At 34.4% G+C, this 15,734-nt stretch overlaps 1 protein-coding gene across 1 annotated transcript; it reads left to right on the top strand.

Annotated features, from left to right (window-relative positions):
- The first annotated feature begins 910 nt into the window (after nt 1-910).
- si:ch211-121a2.4 (transmembrane protein 205) lies at nt 911-15,088 on the top strand. Its single transcript, XM_058639114.1, has 4 exons — nt 911-1,121; nt 12,439-12,640; nt 13,305-13,468; nt 13,749-15,088. Exons 2-4 carry the CDS (start codon nt 12,541-12,543, stop codon nt 14,049-14,051), a joined length of 567 nt encoding a protein of 188 aa, XP_058495097.1. The 5' UTR covers nt 911-1,121; nt 12,439-12,540; the 3' UTR covers nt 14,052-15,088.
- The last annotated feature ends 646 nt before the right edge of the window (nt 15,089-15,734 follow it).

Here is a 15,734-nt window from a genome sequence, read left to right on the forward strand (position 1 = left end):
CTCATGTGATGTAGTGACATGAGTATTCATGTAATAAATTGATTGTTCTGAACAGATTTTATTGACTTTGTACTCATTAACAGCACAGTGCAAAGCTTATATTTGAAATTAGTTGGCATGAAGTCAAAGCAAACTGGTTGTCTGAAAAATGATAATGCATTTAAACAACTCCCCAATGTAAACCTAAAAGATTGCTTTTTGTTCTTTGTTACTGTCTCACTAAGACAACATAAATTGGTAACCAAATACATTCACTATATTTTCAATAACTGAGCTTTATTTTGAGGAATGATATTTGGTTCTTTGTACATTTAAGTAAAAACACTCTTTGTATCAGTCTAATTTACTCTCACCTTTACAAAGATTTTGACACTGCCATTTCAATATAAATTGGAGCACTTTTTACACCACTTCTAACCAGGGTCTACTGGTTAAGAACAACACAGTTACAGTAAATATACGTGGCAGTATTTATGATGGCTCTCAGCCTACATACTACTACTACTGCACCGCATCATAACATGCTCCCCCCCACCAACCTTTCATATGTGTAGAAACCACTAGTTTTGTAATTTTTTATGCCAGATTCTATGATCATTGGCGTTTGGAATGTAATGATGTGACTGAAAGTTGGTCTTATATATTATTAACAAGCTGTCAATGAGTTTTACTCATACAACATATAAGTAAGCATGTAACTTAAGCATGTCTTGAATACACCTGGTGTAATAGACCTTTTTCCAGATACAGATATTTTTTGACGTGAAATACATGTTTTTACCTATAAATATAAGGGTTTCACTCCAGTTTTTAAATACATGAGACTTTATGGTCATTATAGCATTGCTAAAATAACAATCTATACACATGTAAGCAGCACGTGTGTTCCTGCTCTCCGCAGTGGGAAGGAAGGTTGTTCGTGGTGTGGTGAAAGTTGTTGTAGAGAAGGAAGGACTGACTAGAGAAACTAGCAGAGAGCACATTAGCTGCTGTTCCGCCTTCTTCTCCTCAGTTGTGTGTGTAGCAGCAGCTGCAGTTAGCAGGTTCACTCCGTTTATTGTCGTACATCTGCAGCACCGACAGTAAGAAATCGATTGGAGTTGTCTTGTTTTTGAAAACAGGTAGGCTTGTACTCTTATTTATTACCGTTAAAGTCACGCTGTTGACTTTTACATTAGGTGGAAGACGCGCTGACACACAGGACAGTGAAGAGAATCAAGAGAAGAGATTTCCAACGCGAAGCTAACTTTACGTGAAGTTAACTTTTGCTAGCTGTTAGCTGCTAGTTAGTGTCGTTAACTGCTAAAACCTGCTCACACACTCGCTGTTAGTTGACATATAAGGTGACTTTGAAGTGTCGTTGACGCCCCCGTCGGTCAGCCATGGTCTTCTGCTGTCGATGCTTCTTGACAGTGAAATCAATCAGATATGTAATATATCAATGAGCTAGTATGGTAGGCTAAAATTAGCTGTGTATGGACTTTACAGTATTTTTTTATTCTGGTGCAAAAAATGATATGTTACAGTAGGAGAAAGGTCAAGACAGCAAACCGGTTTCCTTGACTACAATGCGGAAGTTTGTGGAGCAGGTTTTGACGCTCTATCGAAAAATGCTGCCTTACTGCGTTATGACACCTTTATTTGTGTGTCTTTGCTTTCACACACGGAGGTAAATGTAGTGTAATAATACGAGAGCATAACTTCGACAGGCCAATATCCCATGTCAAGTACAGAATCACTTTCTGTGAATAATAAATATTTTACAAATAAAAATAACGCATTAGGCCAATCTCAAATACTGTTTTTCTCTTATAATATAGTTGGCCTGCACGATACTAGGAAAACATAGTTCGGTAAAGTTGGAAAGATATTGACAGATTCGGACTTTCCGTTTCAATAACGTGTAAACGAAACGTTCTATAAACACAAGCGTGATCTCTTCCCAATCAGAATTGTGTACTTAATGAGCTACAGTAACATTTTCATCCAAGTGACCTGAATTCAATTATTTTGGACAATAAATGTTTTAAAACAATTTTTCAAATAATTTTCAATAGCTCTTCTACTGTACATTGTACAGTCACCAAAATCACCTCATGCAAAGATAACCTTATGTCGTCCAAAATTTGACAAAAAAGTCATAGTATAGTATGTCGTCCAAAATGCGACAATAAAGTCATGCTTTAGTATGTCATCCAAAATTTTAGTATGTCAACAATGTGATAGATACCGGCCTGTTGGCCTAAAGGTTAATGCACTAGCCTAACAGGCCTACAATTATGGGTTCAAATCTCACCTGCAACATGGTACTTTGAAATGTCCAGAACTTGACATGTCGTCCAAAATGTGACAAAAAAGTCATACTTTAGTATGTCCTCCAAAATGTGACAAAAAAGTCATAGGTTAGTATGTCGTCCAAAATGTGACAAAAAAAGTCATACTTTAGCATGTCGTCCAAAATGTGACAAAAAAGTCATAGGTTAGTATGTCGTTCAAAATGTCATAGTTTAGTATGTCGTCCAAAAAGTCCCCAAAATGTCATAGTATGTCGTCCAAAATGTGACAAAAAAGTCATAGGTTAGTATGTGATCCAAATTGTGACAAAAATGTCATAGTTTAGTATGTGATCCAAATTGTGACAAAAAAATCATAGTATAGTATGTCGTCCAAAATTTTACAAAAATGTCATAGTTTAGTATGTCGTCCGAAATTCGACAAAAATGTCATCGTTTAGTATGTCGACCAAAATGTGACAAAAATGTCATCGTTTAGTATGTCGTCCGAAATGTTACAAAAAAGTCATAGGTTAGTATTTCTTGCTAAAAGTGACAAAAATTTCATAGTTTAGTACTATGACCAAAATGTGACAAAAATGTCATAGTTTAGTATGTCGTCCGAAATTTTACAAAAAAGTCATAGGTTAGTATTTCTTGCTAAAAGTGACAAAAATGTCATAGTTTAGTATGTCGTCCAAAATTTGACAAAAATGTCATAATATAGTATGTCGTCCAAAATGTGACAAAAAAGTCATAGGTAAGTATGTGGTCCAAATTGTGACAAAAATGTCATAGTTTAGTATGTAGTCCAAAATTTGACAAAAATGTCATAGTATAGTATGTCGTCCAAAATTTGATAAAAATGTCATAGTATAGTATGTCGTCCAAAATGTGAAAAAAATGTCATAGTTTAGTATGTAGTCCAAAATTTGACAAAAATGTCATAGTATAGTATGTCATCCAAAATTTGATAAAAATGTCATAGTTTAGTATGTCGTTAAAAAAGTCACAAAAATGTCATAGTTTAGTATGTCGTCCAAAATTTGACAAAAATGTAATTGTTTAGTATGTGGTCCAAAATTTGACAAAAATGTCATAGTTTAGTATGTCGTCCAAAATTTGACAAAAATGTCATACTTTAGTATGTCTTGCTAAAAGTGACCAAAATGTCATAGTTTAGTATGTCGTCCAAAATTTGACAAAAATGTCATAGTTTAGTATGTCTTCCGAAATTTGATAAAAATGGCATTGTTAAGTATGTCGTACAAAAAGTGACCAAAATGTCATTGTTTAGTATGTGGTTCAAAATTTGACAAAAATGTCATAGTTTAGTATGTCGTCCAAAATTTGATAAAAATTTCATAGTTTAGTATGTGGTCCAAAATTTTACCAAAATGTCATAGTATGTCGTCCAAAATTTGACAAAAATGTCATACTTTAGTATGTCTTGCTAAAAGTAACCAAAATGTCATAGGTTCGTATGTCATCCAAAATTTGATAAAAATGTCATAGTTTAGTTTGTCGTTAAAAAAGTTACCAAAATGTCATAGTTTAGAATGTGGTCCAAAATGTGACAAAAAAGTCATACTTTAGTATGTCTTGCTAAAAGTGACCAAAATGTCATGGTTTAGTATGTCGTCCAAAAAGTGACCAAAATGTCATAGTTTAGTATGTGGTCCAAAATTTGACAAAAATGTCATTGTTTAGTATGTGGTTCAAAATTTGACAAAAATGTCATAGTTTAGTATGTCGTCCAAAATTTGACAAAAATGGCATACTTTAGTATGTCTTGCTAAAAGTGACCAAAATGTCATAGTTTAGTATGTCGTCCAAAATTTGATAAAAATGTCATAGTTTAGTATGTGGTCCAAAATTTAACCAAAATGTCATAGTTTAGTATGTCGTTCAAAATTTGACAAAAATGTCATACTTTAGTATGTCTTGCTAAAAGTGACCAAAATGTCATAGTTTAGTGTGTCGTCCAAAATTTGATAAAAATGTCATAGTTTAGTATGTCGTACAAAAAGTGACCAAAATGTCATAGTTTAGTATGTCGTCCAAAATTTGACAAAAATGTCATAGGTTAGTATGTCGTCCAAAATGTGACAAAAATGTCATAGTTTAGTATGTCGTCCAAAATGTGACAAAAAAGTCATAGGTTAGTATGTGGTCCAAATTGTGACAAAAATGTCATAGGTTAGTATGTGGTCCAAAATTTAACAAAAATGTCATAGTTTAGTATGTCGTCCAAAATTTGACAAAAATGTCATAGTTTAGTATGTCGTACAAAAAGTGACCAAAATGTCATAGTTTAGTATGTTGTCCAAAATTTGACAAAAATGTCATTGTTTAGTATGTGGTTCAAAATTTGACAAAAATGTCATAGTTTAGTATGTGATCCAAATTGTGACAAAAAAATCATAGTATAGTATGTCGTCCAAAATTTGACAAAAATGTCATAGTTTAGTATGTCGTCCGAAATTCGACAAAAATGTCATCGTTTAGTATGTCGACCAAAATGTGACAAAAATGTCATCGTTTAGTATGTCGTCCGAAATGTTACAAAAAAGTCATAGGTTAGTATTTCTTGCTAAAAGTGACAAAAATTTCATAGTTTAGTACTATGACCAAAATGTGACAAAAATGTCATAGTTTAGTATGTCGTCCGAAATTTTACAAAAAAGTCATAGGTTAGTATTTCTTGCTAAAAGTGACAAAAATGTCATAGTTTAGTATGTCGTCCAAAATTTGACAAAAATGTCATAATATAGTATGTCGTCCAAAATGTGACAAAAAAGTCATAGGTAAGTATGTGGTCCAAATTGTGACAAAAATGTCATAGTTTAGTATGTAGTCCAAAATTTGACAAAAATGTCATAGTATAGTATGTCGTCCAAAATTTGATAAAAATGTCATAGTATAGTATGTCGTCCAAAATGTGAAAAAAATGTCATAGTTTAGTATGTAGTCCAAAATTTGACAAAAATGTCATAGTATAGTATGTCGTCCAAAATTTGATAAAAATGTCATAGTATAGTATGTCGTCCAAAATGTGAAAAAAATGTCATAGTTTAGTATGTAGTCCAAAATTTGACAAAAATGTCATAGTATAGTATGTCATCCAAAATTTGATAAAAATGTCATAGTTTAGTATGTCGTTAAAAAAGTCACAAAAATGTCATAGTTTAGTATGTCGTCCAAAATTTGACAAAAATGTAATTGTTTAGTATGTGGTCCAAAATTTGACAAAAATGTCATAGTTTAGTATGTCGTCCAAAATTTGACAAAAATGTCATACTTTAGTACGTCTTGCTAAAAGTGACCAAAATGTCATAGTTTAGTATGTCGTCCAAAATTTGACAAAAATGTCATAGTTTAGTATGTCTTCCGAAATTTGATAAAAATGGCATTGTTAAGTATGTCGTACAAAAAGTGACCAAAATGTCATTGTTTAGTATGTGGTTCAAAATTTGACAAAAATGTCATAGTTTAGTATGTCGTCCAAAATTTTAAAAAAATTTCATAGTTTAGTATGTGGTCCAAAATTTTACCAAAATGTCATAGTATGTCGTCCAAAATTTGACAAAAATGTCATACTTTAGTATGTCTTGCTAAAAGTAACCAAAATGTCATAGGTTCGTATGTCATCCAAAATTTGATAAAAATGTCATAGTTTAGTTTGTCGTTAAAAAAGTTACCAAAATGTCATAGTTTAGAATGTGGTCCAAAATGTGACAAAAAAGTCATACTTTAGTATGTCTTGCTAAAAGTGACCAAAATGTCATGGTTTAGTATGTCGTCCAAAAAGTGACCAAAATGTCATAGTTTAGTATGTGGTCCAAAATTTGACAAAAATGTCATTGTTTAGTATGTGGTTCAAAATTTGACAAAAATGTCATAGTTTAGTATGTCGTCCAAAATTTGACAAAAATGGCATACTTTAGTATGTCTTGCTAAAAGTGACCAAAATGTCATAGTTTAGTATGTCGTCCAAAATTTGATAAAAATGTCATAGTTTAGTATGTGGTCCAAAATTTAACCAAAATGTCATAGTTTAGTATGTCGTTCAAAATTTGACAAAAATGTCATACTTTAGTATGTCTTGCTAAAAGTGACCAAAATGTCATAGTTTAGTGTGTCGTCCAAAATTTGATAAAAATGTCATAGTTTAGTATGTCGTACAAAAAGTGACCAAAATGTCATAGTTTAGTATGTCGTCCAAAATTTGACAAAAATGTCATAGGTTAGTATGTCGTCCAAAATGTGACAAAAATGTCATAGTTTAGTATGTCGTCCAAAATGTGACAAAAAAGTCATAGGTTAGTATGTGGTCCAAATTGTGACAAAAATGTCATAGGTTAGTATGTGGTCCAAAATTTAACAAAAATGTCATAGTTTAGTATGTCGTCCAAAATTTGACAAAAATGTCATAGTTTAGTATGTCGTACAAAAAGTGACCAAAATGTCATAGTTTAGTATGTTGTCCAAAATTTGACAAAAATGTCATTGTTTAGTATGTGGTTCAAAATTTGACAAAAATGTCATAGTTTAGTATGTCTTCCGAAATTTGACAAAAATGTCATAGTTTAGTATGGCGTCTGGCCTAGTGGCCTAACCGTTAATGCACTAGCCTAACAAGCCTAGGATTATGGGTTCAAATCCCACCAGCAACATGATTCTCTGCAATGTCTTGAACTTGACAAAAAGGTCATACTTTGGCATGTCGTCCAAAATGTGACAAAAAAGTCATACGTTAGTATGTGGTCCAAAATGTGACAAAAAAGTCATAGGTTAGTATGTCGTCCAAAATGTGACAAAATGTCATAGTTTAATATGTAGTCCAAAATTGGACAAAAATGTCATAGTATGTCGTCCAAAATGTGACAAAAAAGTCATAGGTTAGTATGTGGTCCAAATTGTGACAAAAATGGCATAGTTTAGTATGTGGTCCAAATTGTGACAAAATAATCATAGTATAGTATGTCGTCCAAAATGTGACAAAAATGTCATAGTTTAATATGTCGCTCAAAATGTCACAGCAAAGTCATAGTTTAGTATGTCAACAAAGTGGTAGATACTGGCCTAGTGGCCTAACGGTTAATGCACTAGCCCAACAAGCCTAGGATTATGGGTTCAAATCCCACCGGCAACATGGTTCTCTGAAATGTCTTCAACTTGACAACAAAGTCCTACTTTAGTACGTCGTCCAGAACTTGATAAAAAAGTCATACTTTAGTATGCCGTCCAAATTGTGACAAAAATGTCATAGTTTAGTATGTGATTCAAATTCTGACAAAAAAATCATAGTATAGTATGTCGTCCAAAATTTGACAAAAATGTCATAGTTTAGTATGTCGTCCGAAATTTGACCAAAATGTCATCGTTTAGTATGTCGACCAAAATGTGACAAAAATGTCATAGTTTAGTATGTCGTCCAAAATTTGACAAAAATGTCATCGTTTAGTATGTCGACCAAAATGTGACAAAAATGTCATAGTTTAGTATGTCGTCCAAAATTTGACAAAAATGTCATAGTTTAGTATGTGGTCCAAAATTTGACAAAAATGTCATAGTTTAGTATGTGGTCCAAAATGTGACACAAAAGTCATAGGTTAGTATGTCGTCCAAAAAGTGACCAAAATGTCATAGTTTAGTATGTCGTCCAAAATTTGACAAAAATGTCATAGTTAAGTATGTCGTCCGAAATTTGACAAAAATGTCATAGTTTAGTATGTCTCTCAAAATGTGACACAAAAGTCATAGGTTAGTGTGTCAACAAAGTTTGAGATACTGGCCTAGTGGCCTTACCGATAATGCACTAGCCTAACAAGCCTAGGATTATGGGTTCAAATCTCACCAGCAACATGATTCTTTGCAATGTCTTAGTTCATACTTTGGCATGTCGTCCAAAATGTGACAAAAAAGTTATAGGTTAGTATGTTGTTCAAAATGTCATAGTTTAGTATGTCGTCCAAAAAGTCCCCAAAATGTCATAGTATGTCGTCCAAAATGTGACAAAAAAGTCATAGGTTAGTATGTCGTCCACAATGTGACAAAAAAGTCATAGATTAGTATGTCGTCCAAAATGTGACAAAAATGTCATAGTTTAGTATGTAGTCCAAAATTTGACAAAAATGTCATAGTATAGTATGTCGTCCAAAATGTGACAAAAAAGTCATAGGTTAGTATGTGGTCCAAAATGTGACAAAAAAGTCATAGGTTAGTATGTCGTCCAAAATGTGACAAAAATGTCATAGTTTAGTATGTAGTCCAAAATTTGACAAAAATGTCATAGTATAAAGTATGTCATCCAAAATGTGACAAAAAAGTCATAGGTTAGTATGTGGTCCAAATTGTGACAAAAATGTCATAGTTTAGTATGTGGTCCAAATTGTGACAAAATAATCATAGTATAGTATGTCGTCCAAAATGTGACAAAAATGTCATAGTTTAGTATGTCGCTCAAAATGTGACACCAAAGTCATAGTTTAGTATGTCAACAAAGTGGTAGATACTGGCCTAGTGGCCTAACGGTTAATGCACTAGCCCAACAAGTCTAGGATTATGGGTTCAAATCCCACCGGCAACATGGTTCTCTGAAATGTCTTGAACTTGACAACGAAGTCCTATTTTAGTACGTTGTCCAGAACTTGACAAAGAAGTCATACTTTAGTATACCGTCCAAATTGTGACAAAAATGTCATAGTTTAGTATGTGATCCAAATTGTGACAAAAAAATCATAGTATAGTATGTCGTCCGAAATTTGACCAAAATGTCATCGTTTAGTATGTCGACCAAAATGTGACAAAAATGTCATAGTTTAGTATGTCGTCCGAAATTTTACAAAAAAGTCATAGGTTAGTATTTCTTGCTAAAAGTGACAAAAATGTCATAGTTTAGTATGTCGTCCGAAATTTGACAAAAATGTCATAGTTTAGTTTATCTCTCAAAATGTGACACAAAAGTCATAGGTTAGTGTGTCAACAAAGTTTTAGATACTGGACTAGTGGCCTAACCGTTAATGCACTAGCCTAACAAGACTAGGATTATGGGTTCAAATCCCATCAGCAACATGATTCTCTGCAATGTCTTGAACTTGACAAAAAGGTCATACTTTAGTATGTCGTCCAAAATGTGACAAAAAAGTCATAGGTTAGTGTGTCGTCCAAAATGTGACAAAAAAGTCATAGGTTAGTATGTCGTCCAAAATGTGACAAAAATGTCATAGTTTAGTATGTAGTCCAAAATTTGACAAAAATGTCATAGTATAGTATGCCGTCCAAAATGTGACAAAAAAGTCATAGGTTAGTATGTGGTCCAAAATGTGACAAAAAGTCATAGGTTAGTATGTCGTCCAAAATGTGAAAAAAATGTCATAGTTTAGTATGTAGTCCAAATTGTGACAAAAATGGCATAGTTTAGTATGTCACTCAAAAAGTGACCAAAGTCATAGTTTAGTATGTCGTCCTAAATTTGATAAAAATGGCATAGTTAAGTATGTCGTACAAAAAGTGACCAAAAAATCATAGTAAAGTATGTCGTCCAAAATTTGACAAAAATGTCATAGTTTAGTATGTCGTCCGAAATGTTACAAAAAAGTCATAGGTTAGTATTTCTTGCTAAAAGTGACAAAAATGTCATAGTTTAGTGTGTCGTCCAAAATGTGACAAAAATGTCATAGTTTAGTATGTCGTCCAAAAAGTGACCAAAATGTCATTGTTTAGTATGTCATCCAAAATGTGACAAAAAAGTCATAGGTTAGTATGTCATCCAAAAAGTGACCAAAATGTCGTAGTTTAGTATGTCTTCCAAAATTTGATAAAAATGTCATAGTTTAGTATGTCGTACAGAAAGTGACCAAAATGTCATAGTTTAGTATGTCGTCCAAAATTTGAAAAAAATGTCATAGTTTAGTATGTAGTCCAAAATTTGACAAAAATATCATAGTATAGTATGTCGTCCAAAATGTGACAAAAAAGTCATAGGTTAGTATGTGGTCCAAATTGTGACATAAATGTCATAGGTTAGTAAGTCGTCCAAAATGTGACAAAAATGTCATAGTTTAGTATGTAGTCCAAAATTTGACAAAAATGTCATAGTATAGTATGTCGTCCAAAATGTGACAAAAAAGTCATAGGTTAGTATGTGGTCCAAATTGTGACCAAAATGTCATAGTTTAGTATGTCAACCAAAATTTGTCATAGTCATAGTTTAGTATGTCGTTAAAAAAGTCACCAAAATGTCATAGTTTAGTATGTGGTCCAAAATGTGACAAAAAAGTCATACTTTAGTATGTCTTGCTAAAAGTGACCAAAATGTCATAGTTTAGTATATCGTCCTAAATTTGATAAAAATGGCATAGTTAAGTATGACGTACAAAAAGTGACCAAAATGTCATAGTTTAGTATGTTGTCAAAAATTTGACAAAAATGTCATTGTTTAGTATGTGGTTCAAAATTTGACAAAAATGTCATAGTTTAGTATGTCGTCCAAAATTTGACAAAAATGTCATACTTTAGTATGTCTTGCTAAAAGTGACCAAAATGTCATAGTTTAGTATGTCGTCCAAAATTTGATAAAAATGTCATAGTTTAGTATGTGGTCCAAAATTTTACCAAAATGTCATAGTTTAGTATGTCGTCCAAAATTTGACAAAAATGTCATACTTTAGTATGTCTTGCTAAAAGTGACCAAAATGTCATAGGTTCGTATTTCATCCAAAATTTGATAAAAATGTCATAGTTTAGTATGTCGTTAAAAAAGTTACCAAAATGTCATAGTTCAGAATGTGGTCCAAAATGTGACAAAAAAGTCATACTTTAGTATGTCTTGCTAAAAGTGACCAAAATGTCATAGTTTAGTATGTCGTCCAAAAAGTGACCAAAATGTCATAGTTTAGAATGTGGTCCAAAATGTGACAAAAAAGTCATACTTTAGTATGTCTCGCTAAAAGTGACCAAAATGTCATAGTTTAGTATGTCGTCCAAAAAGTGACCAAAATGTCATAGTTTAGTATGTGGTCCAAAATTTGACAAAAATGTCATTGTTTAGTATGTGGTTCAAAATTTGACAAAAATGTCATAGTTTAGTATGTCGTCCAAAATTTGACAAAAATGTCATACTTTAGTATGTCTTGCTAAAAGTGACCAAAATGTCATAGTTTAGTATGTCGTCCAAAATTTGACAAAAATGTCATACTTTAGTATGTCTTGCTAAAAGTGACCAAAATGTCATAGTTTAGTGTGTTGTCAAAAAAGTGACCAAAATGTCATAGTTTAGTATGTCGTACAAAAAGTGACCAAAATGTCATAGTTTAGTATGTCATCCAAAATTTGACAAAAATGTCATAGTTTAGTATGTTGTCCAAAATTTGATAAAAATGTTGTAGTTTCCCGTCTTGCTGCCGCTGCACATAGAGACACATGTTATTCTTCCAGCACGGAATTCTTCATCACTTGGATGAAAATGTTACTGTAGCTCATTGAGTACACAATTCTGATTGGGAAGAGACCACGCTTGTGTTTATAGATCGTTTCGTTTACAAGTTATTGAACCGGAAAGTCCGAATCTGTCAATATCTTTTATAATATGTGATATGTGATAACATGTTGAATATTGCAATGTCGATATGACTTGCGAAAAACAAATACTTGCCATTCAGCCTTGGGTTTTTGAATCACTTTTTGCTTATTCTTTCCTTTTCATCATATGGTGGTACTGTTTATGTGAACTGCATTTACTGTATACAGGACAAGTCACAGCGTTAAAGAAGGTTGCACATTAACAGAGTATACAGTACATCAGATAAATACTCAAATAAAGTCCTGCATTGATGTGACACATATATAGTTTAGTGTAAATGCTCTAAGTTTGTATGTATGGAATTATCTCTAAATTCTTTTTATTATGACTGCATTTGAATCATTTCAGTTCCATGTTCATCTGAGCCTGATGCTTTTCAGCAAAAACACCCCAAACTGGAACAATTAACAATTTTACTGTGCCGTTTGTTTTATTGCTGTAGGATCCCTCTGTGTCACGCTCTACTTGACTTCAAAGAATACCTGGATCTGACAACCCTGAACTCACTTTTCACATTACTAAGTTAATGTTCTGCTTGACGCCACACCCTCACTGTGGCATGTGGATTTATGTTTGCAGATTTCTCTGATGTGAAACGAGACCAAGGCTGCAAGGCGTAAAGCATTCCAGGTCCTTCCAGACAGTGCAGTTGCTGCAGAGACAAAGCAAAGAGGAATCATCATGGCCACCGACCATGAGCCCACGTTCACTGTGAAGCTGCTGCAGTTGCTGCTGCTCTCCACTTACTGGGGAATGCAAATTTGGGTCACCTTTGTTTCAAGTTAGTTCCATGCACACACTGTGATTTGTTTCTAAACCATGTTTTGTCTTCTTTGATGTAATCGTCTTCACTTCCCTTCTTAAATAAACGAGTGAAACTTTGGCAGAAGTTACCTGGCCGAAGAAGAGGGAGTTTCGAGCTTTAAAGCAAGTTGTTATCACGAGTTGTCGTGGTTAGAACTTGACGTAATGCCTTTTTTATGTGAGATGTGAACCTCTTCACCTGCAGCTCAGTGAACGCACTTACACAGTTGACAAAAATCTACAGCATGTCTGTGCTCATGGAGCTACTGTATGTCATTCACATACCTCTCTACATGCTACATGCAGTCATTAACTAATTGACCCATTACAATGTACTCCCTGCCATTATTTCACCACAGTGTTTATAGAAGCTTTACTGAGGTGTGGTTGTGGCTGTATTTATACAAACACAGTATAATCAAACAGGTTTTTTTTTACAACTTTAGAGAGAAGAAGCGAGATGGAGAGCATTCATTTTAGCAGTTTTATCACCGTGTGTTCCCTGTCAAAGATGTCAAAAATGTGTGATGTGTGAAGTGTGATGTTTTTTCTTACATTGGAATATCTGAGCATAAACTATTGTGGCTCAAAAAAACACTTGTTTCCTGCAGTGCTAATGACTTTCTCCTGTTTCTGCACAGGCTTTGTGATGGACAGCTACCTGAGCAGACACACGTATGGATTTATTCAGAGTCGTCTCGTGCCGTACTACCTCCACCTGGGTTCAGCTTGTGCCTTCTTCAACCTCACCATCTACGCTGTGTATCATCCCAGCGACCTGCTCAATGAAAGAGAAGCCTTTCAGGTCTGTAGTGTCTCTGTCATCATCACTTTGCACATCACATACACTCATCAGCCACTTTGTAAGGTACAAGGGGCGCATGTGATTGTGCTTGAAAAATACAGACCAGTCTGTCACATTCATAGTTCATTAAATATGAGTAGACTTTGTTGTCTACATACCTGAATGCAGTGACCCGCTGCCATGTGATTGGTTCACTAGATATTTGCGTTCAAGTACCTAATAAAATGTCTGCTTAGTGTATATTGCAGTATTACCTCACTGTCACCGATGTCCCCAGCAGATCTTCATCTTCTTTGTGTCGGTGATGGTTGCGGCTGTCAACGCACAGTGGTTTGGCCAAATGACGTCCGACATCATGGCAGACATGCACCTCATTGAGCAGGCGTGCGGACTGGGCCAGGACATCGGCCTGTCGTCTAACCGCGAGGCGTACGCCAAGCTGTGCGACACGGACGCCAAATACAGGCACCTCAGCAGTCGCCTGTGGCTCTACCAGCTACTGTGCTCCCTCTGTAACCTCTGCTGCGTCGGCTGCAACTTCTACAGTCTCTGTTACATGGCTGAGAACCTCATCACACTGTAACACTGACGCACTGCGTGGACACTGGTCCACTACTGGACTGAAAACTTTGTGGGAAAAAAAAAAGTCAGTCCCCTACCTTTTTTTTGTATACGAGCAGTAAGTTATATATTTAATACACAATGTCTTTATTTCAGTAAAAAAAAGTCTAGTGGAAAGTAATGGCAGGTTATCGGCTCGTGTGTAGATATTTTTCACGTCAGTTAAGCTGAATTTCTCTCAGGAGACAAAATCTTTTTCTTTAAAAAAAAATTACCCCAAAACAAATGCTTTCACAATCGTTAATTTTAAATATTTAAAACATCGGAGGAACAATATTGGCACAAAAATGGCCCAGATCACCACACTGTTTCAAACATTTGAAGCGACATCTTTATTCGTAAGGAGGCACAGTCCTGCTCTCCCTGTTTGGGTGGAGTGTTAATACCTTGTTCACAGTGTGGTGTCACTGGTTTATCAGGATTACCTCATGTTACTGCACTTCACTGTGAAAGTGACTGTTGATGCTATGAAGGAGGGTTCCAGCATTTTTAACGTTGTACACTTAGTGTTGCTTTATTCCATCCACACGTACTTGCGCCGTTGAAGCTTTTCATCACCAATTCATCGGTTTGGAATGTTCTAAATGAATCAGAAAATGGAGAAGAAAAAAAAGTTGTTGTCCACAAACCAAAGATATTCACAAAGATAATTCTTTTATGTCTTTTAATCTTATTTTCTCAATAGTGAAGCACGTTTGTGCCTGTGTTTTGAGAAGTGCTATACAAATCAATATTATTATTATGGTAGAGGAGCAAAGACACCAGAGAATATTTAAGAAGCTGAAAACAGAGAACTTGGAGATTGTTGGAGATTAATTTAGCCTTCAACTACAAATGTTCAATTTTTGATGAATTGTTCTTTTCTTTTCAGAATTGTATTATTCTTTTGGAAACAGCAATGCTGAGGGCTGGATAGTTTCACATGTGTTTGATTCATTTTTGATCAGCCGTGATAGAAAGAATTGAGTTGTCAGTGAACTGATAAATGAGCAGATATTATAGTTGTGTGTTGATGAAGACACTTTCTGTCCTGCAGGTGAACATAAACGTGATGAGGACAGAAGTTCTAATAGTGAAGCAGATTTTGATGATGATGATGGTCTATGTCTGAATATTACAGAGCCACCAGAAAATCACAGTGGTGTTTTCATTTCTTTCATGACCTCACTGTGAGTCTAACATTATTCATATGATGCATTCGTTACCAAAGGCTGAGCTTAGACTGGATTTGGTCACTGCAGTGACCGCAGATGAAGGTCGGGGCGGGGCTAGGGTTAGGGTTAGATTAGGGATTAGGTTATTCAAACACTAAGGACTGTTACAGCTGACATAAATCTGATGGGACGGATACAGTAACATTGAGAACTGCACAGCAATCATAAGCTACTGCTCACTGTCCACGCCTGTCACCAGAAAGGCCTCAAAATATTGTAAAACATAATTACATACAACAAAGTTTGACTAAGTGGCGCACCCTGCTGGCTCAAAGATTGCATGCACATCTACTGTACCTTCAGTGGGCAGTGTATTCGGTATATTACCTCCCTTTATGGAAAAGGATTTCTGGCCAACAGTTGTATTCCTGTGTGATACTTTACTGTTTCCTTTAGTAGAATTCCTTATAGACTAGATAAAGTACTGTTTA

This window comes from Solea solea, chromosome 9 (assembly GCF_958295425.1).
Source record: "Solea solea chromosome 9, fSolSol10.1, whole genome shotgun sequence".
NCBI classification, from domain to species: Eukaryota; Metazoa; Chordata; class Actinopteri; order Pleuronectiformes; family Soleidae; genus Solea; species Solea solea.